This window comes from Diuraphis noxia, unplaced genomic scaffold (assembly GCF_037042655.1).
Source record: "Diuraphis noxia isolate RWA-SAM2 unplaced genomic scaffold, SU_Dnox_SAM2 contig0003, whole genome shotgun sequence".
NCBI lineage: Eukaryota > Metazoa > Arthropoda > Insecta > Hemiptera > Aphididae > Diuraphis > Diuraphis noxia.
Window position 1 is genome coordinate 38,633,989 of NW_028301713.1, and position 21,928 is coordinate 38,655,916.

General features: G+C 27.1%; 1 protein-coding gene and 1 long non-coding RNA gene across 2 annotated transcripts; one reads left to right on the forward strand and one right to left on the reverse strand.

Moving 5' to 3' along the window:
• Positions 1–212: 212 nt before the first annotated feature.
• LOC107170840 (uncharacterized) lies at positions 213–17,897 on the forward strand. Its single transcript, XM_015521042.2, has 9 exons — positions 213–353; positions 3,379–3,687; positions 3,916–3,943; positions 9,872–9,923; positions 10,071–10,204; positions 11,954–12,180; positions 12,258–12,338; positions 12,408–12,640; positions 12,708–17,897. Exons 2-9 carry the CDS (start codon positions 3,442–3,444, stop codon positions 15,961–15,963), a joined length of 4,257 nt encoding a protein of 1,418 aa, XP_015376528.2. The 5' UTR covers positions 213–353; positions 3,379–3,441; the 3' UTR covers positions 15,964–17,897.
• Positions 7,704–9,902, reverse strand: LOC149057325 (uncharacterized). Its single transcript, XR_016191271.1, has 3 exons — positions 9,332–9,902; positions 8,540–8,672; positions 7,704–7,930 (listed from the first exon to the last, which is right to left on the reverse strand). It is a non-coding gene; the product is annotated as an uncharacterized LOC149057325 (long non-coding RNA).
• Positions 17,898–21,928: the final 4,031 nt, after the last annotated feature.

Consider the following 21,928-nt stretch of genomic DNA (forward strand, 5'->3'; position numbering starts at 1 on the left):
TTGAGGATTTGAGGCACTTCAAATACTTCAATGCCTCCGTATTCTTTAGTCCATGAAATTTCGATTAAAGTGGCTGGTGATATAACTTGTTTACAGCACGGTTTAAACCGTGGTTTACAGTAATCACCAATAATCGCCAATCGGTGCACGCCTGACAATAATCTCGCTCCGACGCTCCCTAGTGGTTAGTTACTTCTAACCTTTTTAGTTATTATTCTTGTTTGTTTTGTTTCATTTTATTATGAGTTTATGACTTATTTTTTCTTGCTGTAAATTGTAATTTGTAATGCTGTCGCCTGTCACTCGGCATCTATGGTGTGTCACGGCATTAGTGTATTGTATTGCTTCATACTGTAAGTACACAATTTTTTTCCATAGAAATCTTCTTGACCGCACGCTTTATACTCGTTTAATAATTACTATATGGATTAGACTATAGCAGTGAGTAATATTTGTGCGCTCCTGTCCACAAAGGTCACATCGAGCCCATGGTGTGCCGTGTGTCGCCATTTTGATTTGTCGTCTGTTAAATATTTTTTTTTCTCGAGAATCGAAATTCTGAAAATCGCTATTACTTAATAAGTCAATTTACTCACAGTTGCTGTTCCTATCTTGTTATTCAATGGTTTCGCATGTTTGTTTTGATTGATCATCTCTGGAATACTTGTAAGCTGAAATCACTTCTCCTGGAACCATGATCTAAATTTATCTGGGTTTATACATAGTTCGGTCTTAAAATAGATAAAGATCGACAAATGGATTGGACAAAAAACACTGAACAATTTCAACAATTCCATTTGTATTAAAATCATACACACGATGTACGACTAGACGGTTTTGGTTAATCTTTACCAACCAAATATGATTCATAATATCGTTAATTTATGAATCTAAGACGTTTCCCCCCACCGAATGGGATAATTTCCGCTCGGACAAAATAAATAAATATGAAACATATATAAATAAAATAATAATATAAGTATAATCGTGTAAATGTATACCTATTTTTATTTTTTTTTTCTGGTAAGACCTCTCTGAAATTAAAAAATTAAAAATTTCATCATTTGAAAAACTTTCACCAATAACCTAACTTTTTTAACCTATCATCTTCACCTAAATTATTACGAAAAGCTCCTGCTCTATAATTTAAAATATTGATTGATGCACTTGAGTTGTTCGTCTGTAGAGCTTTAATAAAAAGCCAAATATTTAGGTAGATGATTAATTCGCACTAGTGTTGTAAATTTATTATTACACCCTTCCGAAATATTGTTTGTTTTACCTATACCAACTTTAGTCAACTCAAACACGTTTCATATGGAAGGTGGAAATAACGGAGGTGTTCTGGTAAAAATGTACTCTAATTCTACATTTTGTTTATTTCTATAACAACCGTTAACATAAGTTGTATCAAAGTACGTAAGAATTTGATCAGCATCTTGGTTATGAAATTGTTCATATAAAATGTTCAAACCTAAAACTCAACCACAATGTGCATCTACCTAGTTATGAACAAGTTATTATTCATAATATACATACCTTTTTTGACATAACTAAATGATAAAAATGCAAGACCAGTTATCATTGCGATATCTCGTTGGAACTGTTTTTGACTATCCCATACTCTTGGATTTTACGCAATACTGATTGACATAGGTGAAAATAGCAACAGTGAATTTTTACTTTTGGTAATACTTTTTCAATTGCAAAAAACGACAGCTTTCTCAAAGTCTATTGTTATTTGTACCATTTCACAATTTGAACATTTTGCACAAATAACAGAAAGTATTTCGGTATAAGTCTGTTATGTTTTATTTTGAAGAAGTATGTACACCTAAACAATTGTCATCAAACCCATTTTAACATATAGTGTAAACTTGATTAACTTTCTGTCTGTATTAACTTTGATTCCTATAGGTGCAGTTAAAAATGTTCCATCCATACATCAATATCTTGACATTTTTAATACTTACAAACTTTCAGGAGATGAAAAAATTTTAATTCTATTTTCATTGCCATATAATAAAAATGGCTGAAGATTATCATCTCATGTTGTTGCCCATATACTAGTAACTTTCAACTCATTTACTGGTATTAAGGGTGGATAAGATGCATTTTAAACTCTTCTTAAACTTCTTTTTACCCTGTTTTTGCTGGCATTAACAACTTTGCTTTGTTAGATAAATGTATTGCAGCTTTGGAAAATATAGGCTGCTCAGAATGATTTTTTGCATTATTTTTCATTAATGTTGATGTTTTTATTACCTCAACTTCAACTAGACAGGCTCTATGGTTATTATAGTCAGTTGTAGAAACAATAACTTTAATATTGTCATCGGTTAAGTTAATACTTCCTTGACAACTATTTTCATTATTTTTAGATTTTTTTTTATACAATTCCAACGTATCCCCACTTTAACACGTTTTTGTTTAACATATAAAAAATTTTGAAATATAATTTTTTTACCAACCCCTTTTTGAAACAATTATTTCTATTATATCTTATATCCATTACAAAATGCACTAGAACAAACTGTTTACACACAATGTTACAAACTATACTAACTACTAAGAGGCATAAAAGCAAAAAATGTTGTTAATAGTTGAGATAATTTGAGGTAGGTTTATCAATCATTACCCATTAAATTTGGTAAGAATTAAATAATGTGAATGATGATAATCGATAGATGCCAATATGATATATCATATTATATTATATTATGATGATTGTACATTTTGGGTAAAACCAAAGAACTTATTTTCAAACCTATTATTATGTGTAAAAAAAAATATAGAGTCGAGAGGGAATCGTCCAGGTACCTTAATTTATAAATACTATAGTAATAGTACTATAATATTAAATATCTATGTATCCATCCTATACTATCTAAAGTTTGAAAAACAATTTTTCCATTAAAAAAAAAAAAAATGTTTTAATTGTTATTGGTAAATGTATTAAATATATTTTAATACATTTAGGTTAAAATATCCAAATTAAATCGTCTTTACGAAAATTAGTAGATAACTCTTTATTTTTTAACACAATTAACATACATTATTTAATTATAAAAGTGTAGGTACCTATGCTATAATTATAAAATAATTATATAAATTACGTTTGTTGCAATAATATCACGAAATATAAAAAAAAAGCTCTTATATTAAATTATAAAATTAATTACCCTAAATATTATTGTTATTTGGCCTAAAATATTGAACATCCTGTACTTACACTAGATAAGATACTTTTTAATATACCTATTCATGTTATGCATAGTACCTGTCATATACAAATTCAAATATGTGCTGTATAATTAGAACTTTATATTTTACCAATTAATCTTTAAACACAGTTTTAATGAGTATTTTGGCTTTCAGATTAGTTACCTTTATCAAGTAATTCAAACATTTTTTAAAAACAAAAAGGAACAATAATAAAAAATGGACCATATTAATCAGCATGCAACAATGAACACTAATTTTAGTGAAAAAGCTTTTGATGCTATTTTAAATAATATCAAATTAGAAAATGATTCACTTTTTAATGACGAGTCAAGTGATACAGAAGATTCTGTTTATGTACCTTATAAGTCTATTGATAACAACGGTACAAAACAACAAGATGAAATGTATGAATCAGCATCTACATCTTTTGAAAAGAATGCTAATGATGAATCAAATATGCAGGTAACTACCTTAATCTATTTCATTGGCTTTAAATATTTGATATACAGGGTGTCCCATGTAGTTCTTATCCCTGTGAGTCTTATTACAAAACCAGAATCTTGATATCACCATAATTGTGGGAGATATCGCAATGGGTAAATCCTCGCGGGACTTCCTGTGTACCTATATCATATAATTTTTAGTTTTGAACACTATATACCGAATAATTGTTTTTTTTTTCCCCCATAGGAACATACAGATACAGAATTAGTTGATGGTAAGTGTTATTTATGGTTAATAACATTATTTTTTCTTTTACAATCATTTTAATTTTCCTGTTGATAAAGTCATGGTTTCATATGAAGGGTTGCGGGGAAAAAACGATCATAGTCAAAAGAAAGAAAAAATTAAAATAATTATAGTAACTTTTGGTTAGTTTCATAACAAATCGACATGTGAATCGAATTATGGAAAAAAAATCAGAGAACCTAACTTTAAAACTGCAATGCTGAACATTTTAGGAACATTAACTATTATCGTTTTTCCCCGTAACCCTTCATACGCTTAAGATATCTAATGTTATGATAATTAGATGGCCAATCAATTAGTATAGTTTGTTTATACAGACTGGAAAACAACAATCAAAAAAAAAAAAAAATAATTACTTAGATTGTATAATTCAGGAGTATTTAATGTTTTTAATTTATACTATAGAGTATAGACAATTATATCATACATGAACAAATGCTTTATTAATATTTAAAAATGCTGCTCCAGAATGTCATTTTTTTTCCAAAACTATTGTTTGTGTTTTGGTTTGAAATAAATTGTGGTGTGGAATGGCTTTAGTTGCATGCTTCAGTGTGTGACCACGTTACTAAAATTCCTATATTTTATGCCAAGACAACTTAAAATTGAATTTATAAAGGAATACTTATTAATACATTATAGCCTATAGGTAGTTAATAATTTGAAAGAAAAATAATTTCACCTGGATGACATTTCATAATTTGCTTACAATTACCAATTTTTATTATTTGACAATAATGTTGAAAAAAGGATGATTACCTATTGCAGGGGTAGGCAACCTTTTCACCAACACGGGCCATCATTTGTTTCAGTTTTTTATGATGGGTCATACAAAATTAAAATATTAAAAAATATAATTTTAACATATAATACTAATATATTTACAGATAGCAAAAATCATATTATGTGTTTAACACTGCGGTTGTCCTTATTAACTAATTTTTAGTTAAAAACTTTAGTAGAGAAAATCTAATAGTTTAAAAATAATTATTAATTAATTCTTGAGTGAATTTTAATATATAAATATTAAGTTACTAGTGTGAACTTTTAAAATTATTTATTTTAATCTGTCTAAGATCACTAGTAAGATATTCAAATTTTAATTTATAGTCTGTTTCATAGTGATGTTTAGCATTAGACTTTTTTACAGATAAAATGGTTTTTTGGCAAATGAAACATAACAATTTATCTTTATTTTCAATAAATAAAAATACAAATCTGTCCATGATATGTTGAATATATGATTTTTATCACTAATTTTACGTTTTGTTTGACATTAAATTGAAAGTTTATTAGGTTACTATAAAACATTTGAAATTTAAACTTCATGTTGGAATGTTTCGAAATGAACTTGCACTAACACCATAACCAGTTTCAATTTGTTGTAATCGACAATATATACAATTAGATTACAATATTGCTCATAGCTTTGTTCTCGCATTGTTATATAATAGTCATGATTAAATATTATTTATAACAATTTAAGCTATAAAATTGAAATTTTAAACACCATGAAATATATTTGGAGGGCCGCAGCAAAAAGTTCCGAGGGCTGCGGGTTGCCGAAGCCTGACCTATTGCATAATTATTTTTTGACAAAACTTTAAAGCATTCAGAGAAATATACCCAATCAAATATAGATATTAGAAGAGCATCAAGTGAGACTAATGTCATTTCAGTAATTTTATATTACTCTCAAAGAAAACAAAATTAATTTATACTATTAAAGATTTCATATTTTATTTAGTAAAAAAAATAATATTCCAAATTTCAATCCCAATATATAATTACAGTAAAAATCAGTTATGACGAGTTTCAAGGGCCAGCTAGTTTTTCTCATTGTAACTGATTGCTCGTTATGTACAAACATGGTTAGAACAAGCATTCATTATTAACGATTAGATGCAGGAAATGGATTATCTTTTCCAATTTGTGATGTGCGCTTCACTACAGTTTAGCAAAATATGTTCTTTATTACAATTTATACACATTGATATATTAGACGAGGTTTTGAGTGAGAAATTAAGCTTTTGAATTTTAAATATTTATTTAATTGCTCAGGGCAGTATTTTAAGAGTTTTGAGAGACATTTTATTAAATTCATGAAGTGTTCAATGTATTAAATTTTATGAATTAACTTAAGTACAAAATATATAAAATTAAATAAATTGTTTGCCTATAAAATATAATATTGACAAAACAATATATATTCATTTTTGCAAGCCTGGGCATAAACGCGTTAAAAAGTTAAAAGTTAAGTTAATTTTAACTTTTAACTTAACTTTTTAAAATTTAATTTTCATAAACTTAATTTTTAACTTAACTTATTTGAATTGATATAAACTTATTAAATAACGAGTTACTTTTAATCAAATTCAAGTTAAGTTAATTTATAAATAATTAAATAATAAATATAATGAAGTATAAACTTGGCTATATTCTCTAACAGTTTTAGACTTTTAGTTTCCTGAAAAAGTATTCAGAGTACATTCTTAAATACCATGTTATTTTTATTTAATAATTTAAAAAGATGTATAATACTTGTCTGTATTAGTGTATTAATAAATCAAAGGATTGTATTTGTTTCGGCATTTTCAATTTTGTATTTTTTTCATACCTACTACATAATTTTATTAATTCAATACCTATGTATAGAAAAGCTATTGGCTATTTCCTGTGGTCAATAATATTTATGATTTTTTTTATTTATATGGATATTACACAAAAAAAAAAAATAACTTAAGTTAATAAGTTAATTAAAAATGTTCATAAAACTTTTAACTTAACTGAGTTAAAAAAAGAATTAGGTTAACTATTAACTTTAAACTTTTTAAAATGTTTTCCATTAACTTAACTCAGTTAAAAATTATCATTAACTTGCCCAGGCTTGCATTTTTGTACAATATTAACATATGCATTCCTTGCTCTGCTTAGAATCTAAAAAGACAATAAATACTGTATTAATCTATGTTTAAAATGTCCATTAGTTGTTCTAATTTCCACGGTTATCTACTTAGGTTGCGAAACGAGGCGTGATAACGCGTCCCAAAGCGGTGTATTTGTAAACTATAGCGTTAGTAGTATTTGGCCCGTTTACTGACCGCCAATCACGAATAATACCATATAATACTATAATAAACGTATATATTATATTGATTAACGTCATTACAATTTTATTACTTACTGTAACTTGTAAATTGTAAGTAAATTTCCATTAATTTATTTTAGTTTCTATTGAACTTAAACTTACTTTTAAGTAGAGTTGTTTTCAGAAATATTATTAATTATATAAGTATTTAAGGTATTAGGTAGGAATCTAAAATTATTTTGAATAAAAACTAATACAATTGAAATTTTTTTTAATTCAAAAATGATTTTTTTTTTTTTGTGACAGTTTTATTGATCAACCCAGACTTGAATCAGTTGCCTTTATATAAAACTAATTTAGAACAATAAATGAATAAAATCATCTTAAAAATATTAAAATCTTGTATAATATACAAAGTGTAACAGAAAACCCTGAGAAATGAAATAATTTTTGTTCTAATCAATACTTTTAATTAATAAGTAACTCATTAATATGAAAAGTAAATACATTTTTAAAATTAAATTAGATTTTAACAAGTACTTACTCAAAATTCTCATAAAAAATTTTTTAAAAGGTTTATACTAAACTTTATTTACAAATTGGTTATTTTGAATTTTTCAAAAAACAAAAAATTATCAGTGTTAAAAATAAAAATAAAAATTGCTATATTATGTAATATAAACAAAATAGTCAATCAATTATACATAAAAAAAAAACAAAATAAAAATATTGAGTATAACAAAAGTTTTCCTGTTATACTCTAGTATGTAGGAACTAGGAAGTAGGTGCTAAAAGCTTATTGAGATATAACAACAACTATAAAATAAGTGTTAGATTCTTTGGGTATCTAACAGGAATTCCTTTAACCTGTAACAATATTATATCAATATTTTATTAAAATGAATAATATATTATAGCTATAAAAGCATCAAGCAAACAGCAAAAGCAATAAGAACCCTGTTTAATTGTATAAATATTAGTTTTGACAACATATTACACATATTTTGATAAATTTTACTTTTGATAATTATATTGAGAAACATTAAATTAAATTTAAAATAATTTAAAGTAAAATATTATGTATTACATAATTTTGATTGTTTTTTATTTTCTCTGGATAATTTTTTGCATTTGAGATTTTATTGATACCTATATTGTCTCATTCTCTTTTGAATATAATAAACTATGAGTTCTGTAGTAACTTCTACCAACTGTAAGCTACATGAAAATTTGAAAGTAATATTCTGTGTTATGTCACTTATAACTTTTTCAAATACATCTAATTCAGAACAATATTTGGCAAAAGAATGTTCAACAGATCTCAAAAAATCAAACAAATATTCATTAGGATGAACTAATAAACCTCTAGATTTAGCAACAACGAGTTCTCCAGCAGAGTGTATAATAAAGCAATTTTTTAAAAAAGCAATGCATTTGCTACATTTTTTGTGTTTGAGTATTTTCTTGGTTACATACCCACAAACATAATAAATGATGCAATCATGTACACTAGATTCAGAAAAATTATGACTTGTTGTTGCATTAAATCCTTTGCAAATACTTGAAGTCTCAGGCCATGGATTATGAGATGTTAGAGTACCACTTATAGCTAAAGAATGGATTTGATCATATAAATTATTAGTTGTGATATGTGATGTTGTACTTTGATTTAAATCACAATTCAGCTGTTGAAAGTCTTCAGTATCATTTTGAGTTTTTATTATTTTCTGGCTATTAGTAACATTCTGTCATAACATGGGAGGTTTTCTTTTTTTATTATTTCTTTTGACAGATATTTTGGTAAAGGAAATATTGAAGGAACTGCATTTTCTACTAACTTAGGTATTTTATATGGAATCTAAATTTAAAATGATTATTACATTTATTATTTATATATTTTATACAATAGAAGTTGGTTATATCTATTAGATATTTATAGATATTGTATCTATAGGTATTTATTTACTTCTTCAAGGAAATAATATACTCAACGAAACAATATAGTTTTCACATTTAGACATGGTAGTTAAGGTACTAGGTATATTATGTTGCCATTAAATAAAAAATAAAATTAATTGTATTGCAATATATCTTGTAGATTATTATAAAAGTAAATAATACCTAAGTTTTACTAATCATTTAATGTTTATGTAATTATGTAGTTGTATAAGTCTTAAGATTGCTCTAGTAGGTGAACCTATAGCTTAATATAAATTTACCTATTATTATTATTATTTATATAATATATATATATATATATTTATTTACCTTAACAACCTTTGTAGCATCACTACCAGACTGCCAATATCGAATTATATCTGATTCGTTAAAATGTTTTTCACATACATATTATGTAGAATCAGTTAAAACAAAATTTTGTCTGGGAATTGCTTTGGCCCATTTTTTACGTAGTTCTGGATCACGAGGAGCTGCAAATTTTGATATTTTTTCTTTGTTGCTTTTATACCCCAATGTATAAAAGACAACACAACACTTCACCATATTAATTAACACAGTTTAACAGTTTAACAGTTTAAAATTTAAATAAAAGAGTTAAGACATAACAATCACTCGGCTGATGCGCGCTGATGTATATTATTGTTCTCATTGCCAGATTGTATGTTTTATTAGAAAACTATGATACTAGAGGGCCAAGAGATACTAGCGCTTGTAGTTCACAATCACGCCGCATGGCCGGATATTACAGTGGAGATAGATAGGCAGTTTCACAATCTGAGTAGATAACCGTGATTTAGACACATTATTTGTTATGACAGTTTATACATGAGTGTTTATATTTTTATCTAGGTGAAATTATAAGTATCCATGCAATTTATCCGACAACTGCATTACAAACAATGTGAGTTCATTTAAATTAATTAATTGTTGACTTTAATTATTGAAATTTTCATATTTTTAACATTTCAATATTGGCAAAATAATAATAGTTTTGAATTTGTGATAATTGGTAAATTACTAAAATAATATATTGTTTTAATATTTTCAGGGAATTAACGTCAACACTTATACAACATACTTGCCGTCAATGTTTTTGGTGTAAAAAAGTTTTTCGTTTTATTGACATTCCTTCACATATTGGTGAAATACATAGTATTGACAAGCAAAATGAATGTTTAAAAAGTAAGCATTTTGGATCTTTTAAATTAAATATATATATTATTATGTGTACCATTTTATTTTACAGTTTTTCCCAACATACGTGTTCATTTCATTTTGTACTATGTTGTTCTCATTAGTTATTATACAATTATATTTATTTATCTCAATTACAGACAAAAGCTGTTTTGCTCATATATGCAATTTGGGGGCAAAATGCTATTGTTGATTTTTATAATATGAATCATTATTTATGTTTAATAGTAGAAATGTTTTTTGACAAATAGACCGATGGATTTCCTTATCTCTCAATATTTAACTTAGTGTTTCATATTACTAATATTCAATCACTTTTTAAATACATAATTTGATATATATTTTATATTTATTAGTTCATGCATATTTAAGTATTTTTTAGTTTTTTGAACATTTAAATTTTAAATGAGGAAAGATCTGGCAACGATAAATTGAGAGGCGGTGGCGGCGCGATAACGAAAAACCAGTGGTTTTCGTACTTGATTATCAGCTGAGTCATTTATTTTAAACAAATGGGTGAGGCGCGCGCTTTCAAAACACAGTGACTATTTCAGGCTACTCCTACTGAAAAGCTCCACTGCCATCTCAAATTATCTGGCTACAAGCCTACAACTGTTCACAATAGTATTATCATTTATCACCATAAATCTATAGACATGATACTATTAGACAAGTAATGAGTGTATATGTTTCGGGTAATGTTAAAATTTGGATAAAGTTCTCAATAGCCGGATAATACAACAATAGCCAACTGTTAACATTGCCCACCATGGATATTATTAAATGTTGGTTAAAGTTAACATTAACTGAATAATGTGATATCATCCAAAAACTTTTGGATAATGTCTTAACAACCATACAAATATATAGAATCATTTTAAACTATTAACAATATTGAATATATTTAAAACACAATTAGTTATTTCCTTAAAATGCATAAATTATTAATATGAGTTTATTTTTCATTTTATATAGCGTTTTGTATAGCATGTAGAATTATAACGAAAATGTGGTGCAATTAAATTAAATATTAGGCCCATATATTATATTATATTATATTGTTCACTTTATCGGTAAGATAACTGACTAACTCGGTTATAGGTTAATTAAGATATTATTCTCTGGCAGTCCAACGCTTTATTATTATATAAAATTCTAAAAACTATTTAATTTATAACTTTTAACATTATCCAATATTGACTGGTTAAAGTCAACATTATCCGGGTAATGTTGATATTTCATGTTTATAAACAAAAAAATACTCATTAGCCAAAACAAATGACTAATGTCGACTTTATCCAAATGTTAACATTACTCGTAACATATATAAAGCATAACAACATAAAGCACATACAATATGTATTCAGCCTAAACATAAACTATCATTATAAATATGTACAAGCGTTACTGTGATGCATTTCTACATTATTCATAATGCCATTGCCAAACAGTTTTTGTCTAGTAGTTAAATGTTTGTATATATCACATATTGTTGAGTTATGCTTTCAAGTATAATTTATAGTTTAAATAAATCAAAAAATTATTTGTTTAATGAATACATTTTCAATATTAATTTTATATGTTAAGTATAATATTTTGATTGCCAATTTTAAACTGTGCCTGATCAAGCTAATGACTCTGACTCTTCCCCTAAAATAATATGGGTACATAAATTTGTGGAAAACATTACGTTTTTACATTTATAATTTTAAATATTTGATAATTGAATGATTTTAGTTGAGTCCTCATTGTCCGTTAATTCATGCTTTTGTGCTTTTTGTTGGGAATTCCTACAAAAAGCTGTAGAACAAGGAGAATTGTCAGGACATATTGTTATATCAAGTAATAAAACCGAGGCTAGAAAATGTTCAATACATTTCTGCTCTCTGCCTTCCTTTTATAAAATGTCTGTAGATCAGTGTGAATTTATTAAAAAAATAATATCAACATTTGAATATTGTGGTGTAAGTAAATACTATTAATAATTTAATTTTGTACAATAAATTAAAAAGACTATAATAACTAATTGTTTTTATTTTAGTTAGCTCTAGTTCAATCTAAAAACAAATCTTCAGATTTCTTGACATTTCCCTTTTGTCTTTGTGAAGTTCATACAACCTTGGTAAATATACTTTATTAACATACAAATATTGTTCTTAAACATAGTTAAATATTATTATTTTTTCTTTAGATTTTTGCAATGTCATCATGTCAAATCTGCTGTAGCAAACTGAATGAACCACTTAACACTGATGACTGGTTAATGTACGAAAAGTGGAATTTGGTATTGGTTCAAAATGGTCTTCCTTTAATGCTACAATCCGGTATGTTCATATGTATGACTTGTAAAGGATACATTTCCAAAATAAATCCTGGTTTCCCAATTGATGACTTGGAATTTTTACGGAGAAATATATTTATAACGTAAGACTTATTTTATAGAAATGTAACTGCTTTTATTATTATTATTTTAACCTTATTTAAATTTCAGCAATGCAGCTCGTTTAGAATTATATGGAAAATCACAGTATAATTTCAATATACGTCAAAGATCAATAAATGTGGCATCTCCCTTTGTTGTTGCTAAGATTAAAGATGAAAATGATTATGTTCGTTCAACAAAAGTTAAGTTTTCTGATCCTTTGATTACTACAACTTATCACTATGAATATGGCTATTATAAAAATAATACAGAATTAATAACAAGCACTGCATTATTAAATGTAAGTGAACAAAATCTGTGTACACCTAAATTAGAACCAATAGATGAAGGACATGATGTTGAACAGCATGAAGAAAACTCCAGAACATTGACTCCATCAAATCATGTTCTAGGACATGACAACAATCTGCGTACACCTAAATTAGAACCAATAGATGAAGGACATAATGTTGAACAACATGAAGAAAACTCCAGAACATTGACTCCATCAAATCATGTTCTAGGACATGACAACAATAAAAATTTGAATGGTGATCATCAATTGAAAAATTACAATACCAATATAACTAAAAATAAAGAGATTAATCAATATCAAAACATTGTCCATCATAATTTACCTAAAAATCAATATCAAGTTGATTTAGAAATTGTTAAAAATGAATCAAAGATTATTGATTCTCGTCAAATTGTTAGAGTGCACAATAAAATAGATAATAATCAAAGCAGGCTAAATTCTCATATTATAAGTACTGGTGCCCAAGATAAACTAAAAGAAGATAGTGAATATATGAACAAAAAAAATACAAATTTTAGAACTGTTAATTTAACAGAGACTGACAATAAAATGTATTCATTTATTGCAGCAGTAGAACCATGTAATGTGATAATTAATCCTGTTTCAATGAAGAGAAAACAAAACAATGTTATATGCCATTCAATTTCAAATAATGATGTGAAGAAACAAAGACTAAATGAAAAATATAGTTCCTGTGATAATAATTCTACAAATGATCATACTACCAAATCCTACCCAGTTAAATATATTCCTCGTCCAAGTATTTTAAATATGATCTCCAAAAATGAAAATGTCATGAATTCTGAATTAATTGCTGTTCAAGATCGGTCAAACAATGAAGAATCGTTAAAACTGCGTAGCAATTCAATGAAAGACATTAAATTGAAAACAAATGTGCCATCAATTGAAATAAAAAATTCTTACGGTTCAAACCCAAGTTGCAGTAGTCCACTGCAGTTTAAACGTGTATTAAAAAAAATTTCACCATTTTGGAAAACGAAAAATTCTTCTATAGAAAGAATTGAAAATGTTCCGTCAAATATATCTGATACTGAAAGTAGTCCAGATTCTATAATTCTATCAGATTCTGAATATTTATTAGATTCTGAAATTAGAGTATCTGATACTGATGTTTTATTGGATACTGAAATATTTTCTGAGAGTGACAATGAAGAAATATTATCTATCGTCGATATAGAAGAAACAGATTATATGGTTGTAGTCTCAGAAGGAGATTTGGATTCAGATTCTGACTGTGAAATTATATCAAATAATGAAAATTCACTAGATGTTGAAATTATATCGATTGATAATAATAAACTCGAATGTAAAGAGTCTGAATGTATAATTGTATCTGATCCTGGAGAGAAATTCAAAAATAAAAAATTATCTACTTTCAAAGTTATTAAAACAGGATCAGATAGTGAAATATTAATGAATCATGCTAAAATCATTGAAACTTATATTAAAAATGAGAATGAAAAGGTAAATTATATAGTTGCATTTGAAAATGAAATTAAACCTTCAGGTGATAAGGTATCCACATGCATAGTTATATCTGATAATACTATGGGATTCGATAATAAAAAATTATCTACCTATAAGATTCATGTTGAAAAAGGATCGGATTGTAAAATATTTTTGGATAGTGAAAAGGTCAAAATTACGTCTGAGAAAGAGAATAAAAATGTGATAGTATTTAATGATGAAATTGAACATTCTGATAATAAGAAATTCAAATGTATAATTATATCAGATAATGAGAAAGAATACACTAATAAGAATATATGTACATTCAAAATTGTATCCGATGTTCAAGACAGTCTAGCTTTTGAAATGTCGTATGGTAACGCTATCTTTGGCATTGAAAGTGGGTATAGAAAAACAAAATACATAATTATGTCAGTTAATGAAATTGAATCACATAGCGATGACCAATCCAAATATATGATATCAGGTAATACACAGAAATTCAATAATAAAAATTTATCCAACTCGAAAATGGTGAAAAAAAATATTCTAAAAGGATCAGGTTCTGTATTATTGGATGGTGAAGAATCCCATGAAATATTACCCAATAGTAAGAATGGAAGAATAAAATATATGATTGCGCCTGATGGGGAAATCGAAACTGATAGTGATGAGCAATCTGATAACGAAGAAATATTCAGTTATAAAAAAGTATCAGATATTATAATTACTTCAAATGGTACAATTGAAGTGGATGATTCACAGGGTGAGCAATCTGATAACGAAGAGGAGTTCAATGTTAAAAAAATATCTGATATTATAATTCCGTCAAATAGTACAATTCAAGTTAATGATTCACAGGGTTTAAAAACGTCAGATGATAATAATTCTATTAATAACTCTAAAATTAATAGCGATAATAGGTCTTCACAGTTACAAATCAAATCGGGACATCCATTTCCTTATCTAGAACAGACTGCTAATGAAAATAGCAATCATGATGATGAAAATTATGATCAATTAATTGATTATTTTAAACCATATTTATCAGCAATAGAATGTTATTTTGAAAATTCTGACAACCCATTATTCAAAGAATTATATATCTCGTTAGGCAATAGTGCAATAAACATGCTTCTGTATCTGATGGAAAACTTGCGAATGTTATACTTAGGAGATCTGTCTATTGCTGATTCAGCCGATGAATTTTCTAAAAAATATTTAACAGAACAAAAAGAAATATTATACAATTATTTTGGTGATCCCAATCACAATATTAATGCCTCAAAGCCATTTATACATCCATCATCGCATCTACATAAGTACAGCAAACGATTATCGGCCGATGTTGGACCACTTATAATCAAAAACACAACGATTACATCTAGTTCACCGGTCCAGAATAATTCAATTGCTTCAAAAAATCAAACCCAATTTTTAACATACTCAAATCCAAATATTCGATTCCCAGTTGCAATAAAAAAAAAAACAGTCAATAAAAATAAACTTAAGAACAGCCAACTGCAAAAAATGCCATAAATTAAACAAACCTGGTTGCTTTTGAAACCTAACCATTTAGTAAAAAATGCTTATTGTTGTAGGTAATTCCACTAGGTTTTTTTAATGATTTTTATCTTGTTGAATTTAATTTCTGACTGATTTATTTTAAATTATTATGTACATACCAATAAGATAAATTAAATAGATTTAAAATCAAAAATTAATGATAACAATTGTATCTACTATTTGTGTTGTTATTTAAAAACTTTTATTAGCTATACATGACAATTAATTAAAATATATTACATTATTAATTAAAATTTAGTGTTATAATATACATTTTTTTTTTTTTAATTTGGAAATGCTTAAAAGTTAAATTTTCAAATGGTTAATACAATGGTGCGGCGGCAATGCCCCTACAGATTACTTTTCACGTAAAATCAGAGGGGCTGAAGCCCACTCGCCTCAACATTTAAGCGCTAGTTGCGCCACTGGCTGTCATCCACTTTAATATTATTTAAAATTTATTTTTGTGCAACTTAAAATTAAGAATATTAAGTGGTATTTATATCATTTTAATTTTAAATTACTTTTGTTATCAATATTATATACAGTAAATGTATACATATTTTTATGATTTTCTTTTGTTTTATAACTGACAACTATGTTTAAGAAGGTAGACAAGTGGTCACTACAATATATATGTCAAATTCAAATTTAAATGATAATAGAATTTATTTTTTTTTTTTTTATTGTTGTCATTGGACATCATTTTTTTTTACATAAACCGTTAATCAGGGTGACTTGGAACAGTGAGGTGAAATGTAACAGTTGTGTTTTTCTTTAATCAAAGCTGAGTATCTTCGAGAGTAAATTTTATAACTTAATTTACAATATTTGTGATAGTAAATGCTATAAGCAACCATGTGATTGGTTTCATCATTACCTCCAAAAAAGTAATCAAACATTTCTCATAATTACAGTGATTTCATCATTGTTTTTAAAAGTACTTCAGATCTCGATGATTGAAGTAAGTTTAAAGATTTATGTATTTTTCTTACGTTAAGGGATACTTCAAAAGCTACATTTTGTAGATAAAAACATTTATCCAATTTTAACTTAAGTCTTATTTATTTAAAAAAATTGAGGGTGGCTTGTAACAAAAGCCAAACAAATACAGGCTTATACCGGACAGATGGATATACTAGCAGATATATAAAAAACTATAGAGATGAAAAACTTCAATAGGATGAGGTAGCAATAAAAAACCTTTCACATAAAAATAAGCATCTAATAAATATGATTTATCCATTAGTAAGTAGAAACATACATTAAAAAAAAAGTAATTCAATCTATTTCTTTTTTATATTTAATATGTATTTGTGTTAAATTTTAAAATAAATATTTTGTTACAAGTCACCTCAATTTTTTGTGACTTGTAACATGTACTTTAAGTCCAATTTAGGCCAAAAACTAAATGAAAGGTCTTATCCTATTCATAAGACATATATACACATTTATGTTTTTTTTTATGCTCAGAATACCAAAAAGTATGTCAATATCTTTCAATTTGCCCAGATTGACGGTAACATACATTCCCAGCCTTTATAGGCTATCTATTTCAACATGATTATAACAATAATAATATACTGAAAGGTGGTTAGACGTATTGGCAACTCGGCAAATTGCCAATTGGTTGCCTGGGCATGTATATAGTCTTGAATTTCTAAGATTCAGTGCACTGTGATAACCTAACATGGCGAGCTTGTTATTATTCTTAATATTTTACCTTAGAAAATTTGAATTGTTTCTAAGAGTGTTGCTGCAGACTTCAAATAACAAAGTATATTAGATGAGGAATACATCTGGGAATCTTATTCCATTTTCGAATCTATATATGCATTAAAAAAAACTAGCTTTGTTTTAAATTGTCTATATTTTTATATACAAATAAACATTTTATAATTATTTAATTATTCTGTTTTGTATAATGAACTATAATTGACAGTATCTAATTTGCCTATTCTGCCTACCTAAATCTTATTATTTACTATTTATAAAAGATAAGAATTTAATTGTTGTTGTGTATACCTACCTTTAAAATTCAATTCCTAGTGTACTTTTAAAGTTTCAAATACTCATGACTAATATTTTAAAATTGCCACAAAATAGCTAAAATCTTAAATAATTTATATATATAGTTCATTAATATTTTTTGTCATCATTCCGAAATAACAACTTAATTCCTGCGCCCTGGAATTGGACCACATTTTAACTACCTGCTACGTATAAGATATTTGTTTACATTTAATTACCAGAAGATTGGGCCACAAATTAGATCTGTATTTTTAAAGCGTACCCAGAGATTGGGCCATAAAAGTATAGCATACTAATATACTATTTATATGAACATAATATAACAATTATTATTTTATATCTTAACAAATACAATTTGTTAAATAAAAAAATTTTTTTTTTCAAATACTTCCATGCAGATTTATCAAATTTAATATAAAACAAGGTATTTAATGTTAATCAAACAAAATATAATATAAAGTTAGTCAATAATATATATTATAAAATACATTTTTTATAGTACATACCTATCATAAGATATCAATGTTTCATGTGTGCTGCAGTGTTAGATATTGTGGCAATTTATATAATATTATGACGTATTGCCTTAAATTAAATTGTATTAAATCATTACTATAAAATGTTAAATTCAATAGTGGCCTAACCTTCTGGTCTACCTATTATAAATATAACATTTTAGTGGCCCAATTACAGTATACCTTTTAAAAAAGAGGTGAATTATTGTGGCCCATATCCCGGACACCCCTTAATTCATTCAATTCAACCCACACCACCGGACGGTTGAGTAATTCAAGGGGTGATGAACGGCTGTGTTTTTGCATGATTTGTCGAATCTTTTACAAACTTATTTAAATATTTAATTATCACTATAATTCATTTAATATATACCTAGGTAGATATTATATTTCTATATGTACAATGTATTATAGTACAGATAGGTACTCCCACGACCACATTCATGCAGTGTTTAAAATATTGATATTTCGATATTTGTTTATGTTATATTGTCATCAAATATAAAAATATTCAAAAAGTATTCGCGAGCAATATGATTAACTTTGCATATGGCTTAATTTGTAATTACAATTATTGGACCTACTGAAATTTAATGGAATTATAATACGTCAATGCCGCAGCCCCGAGCCCGTATTATTACATACCTGTAGGTACCATTGATTTTAATTATAATTGTACCTATAGGTTATAATCAATGTTTTTTATGCATAATATTTACATTCAGTGAAAAGGGTTTCATTACATCTCTTTGGCTCTTTTCAAACAAATGTTTTTTGTAAATATTTCGAAGATTTGTAAACTTCCTAAGTCCTAACTGAACGATAGATAGTTATATCATTATAACATGCCCACTGGCCACTACTTAAGCACTTTATTAATATACACAACCGCATTGATTAATTATATACAAAGACGAGATAGTTAATTTACACGCGATCAAACAATATAGGTACCTACGCGAATTGACGGACTAAAATGGCGTGTTTGCAGTTCTGGAACTCAGTAAGCAGACGCAGCTGGCTAGAACGGCATGGCGTTGTCTGATATAAGTGTGCATTACGGAACATTCGCATGAACGAACACACCGGAACATTCTAGAGGGCGGAGTGCCGCCACTATATAAGCGTGCGAGGCGTAGGTACTCGTGAAAGCACGTGCGGGTGAACTCCCTTAAACGTTCTAAGACTGCGCACCATACAGATCCAAAACATTATAAGGATTGGTACCACAAATTAATTTAGCTTACATATTTTATATTCCAATCAATTTATCATTTCTTATTTATTTATTTTTTCATTGAACATTATAGCTTCGGCAACATATAGGCCATTAACTTTTGAGGTTTATACAATTATATATATATAAACAATTTTTTTTACAATATTAGTAGCTTAATTCTATTTAATTATCATATGTTTTTTTTCTAATTTTAATGCCTTGAGGAATATGCAATGATGTTTTCTGGTTTGCAGTCAGGACTGATAATCTCGTACAGGTTCAATGATGATATATTATGATTTTTTCTTTCTTTCTCCTTGAATCTGCGCTCGGTCAGCAAATGTTTTATAGTGAGGGTCGTTCCGCATAAAGGTGCATTCCGTTGGTGTTTGGTTATTCATAAGGTTGTGACCTATTCTTAGTCGGGTTATTAGTATTTCTGTTTTTCTGGTCGTTTCAGGTTGTGGCCAAGAATTTATGTTTTGTTTTAAGTGCCATATGTTCCGTGTTAAAATATTAATTTGATTTTTTGTGTCTATTATTGTACTGTAATTTTGTTTGTAAGTTCTTATTTATTCCTAACATATAGTATGATTATAATAAATTACGTATTAGAAATATTTAAATAAAGAGTAGACACACCAAAAAATGTCCATACTCTTATAATTTAATTGATTTATTAATTGAGTCAGTTCTATTTCAGCTATTATAAGAAATTGATCTATACCAATCACTGAATCAGAGGCCGCAGAAGAACTAAACCATTTGAATTTCCCTATTCTATATCATTTACAAGACTAACAAATAAAGATGATGTTACCAATAAAGATGACTTACCTACCCGATACTGTTTCTACAATTGTTAAATAATCCCAAAACCTACGATATCTTTTAACTTACCTACTAAACTGCTTTATTCAATCATAGCTAGATGAGCCTTTTCGAAAATCTAATGACTAGGACTAAAACTATACCTTAAAAAATCCTAAAAATCATGCATTGCTAAAGGTATTCATAAACCCTAACTGCAAACTAAATTCTCACTACGTTAAATGTAACAGATTACATCGGTATTCAAAATACGATAAAAGTTGGAAAATGCCACCAAATTCGGTAAACTGCAACAGTTCACACCCTACTAAATATTAATGACAAAATGGTACACATAAAAAAAACTCTAAAATAAAAACCAATCAATACTCAAAACCAGCTCCCCCTGGCCCCTCCAACCGAAAACGCACTTGTAATAAATACAGCGGTGATTGTAAACTGCGCCCAAGTCCCAAAGTACGGGTAAACACAAAATTTCACTTGTAACCTAATACCTACGTGTATTCCTCATTGACAAAATCCTAATTAATACGCTACTGTTGTCTGCATTATTGAAACGCATCTTATATAAGTAACGTGTTTTTCAATATCACCAGTTTTAATACCTATAGAAAATACAAAAAAAGCAAATCACTTTCAGAAAGAGTTGCTATGCTAATAAAAAATCTGTTAAGTATCATTATTCATCAATTTAACATACCAGAAACTAGAATTGACAAATATTGAAGCCAAATGCCAATACTATAACAGTTCCTACCAGAGGCGGTTTGAGTAGGTATATTGTTTTTGGTGCACTGCACCACCAATTCATCAAACTTAAAAATAAAAGTCTACAATAATTATAAATATTTGAAAAATAATGTTATCTAATCTTCAATATGAATAAAACTATAAAAGAGTAAGTAGGTGCCTACTTTTTATTTTTATTTGATTAATTTTTTTAATACAATGTAAAAATGTTTCATTGTTTTATTAACAAAAAAGTAAGTTAAAAATCATTACACAATCATTGTTATTATAAAAAATGTAAACAACTTAACTGAAGAAAATTAGATATATGAAAAAACTTAAAAAAAAATATTTATTTGTAATTTCTATGATGAAGGGGGATGTCTATATATTGTCTTGCACCACTAAGTATAATACATTTAAACCACTCTGGTACTCTGGTTCCTACGTACAAACATGAAATAAAAATAGTTTCATCTTGCAATCCACCAAATAAACAAATTTTTAAAATTAACATATACTTAGGCTTTTCAATAACAATTGAATATTTGAAATTTTTTGTTTATTTCTACCATCATACAGGACACACGTAAAGTTGATTACAAACATGTGC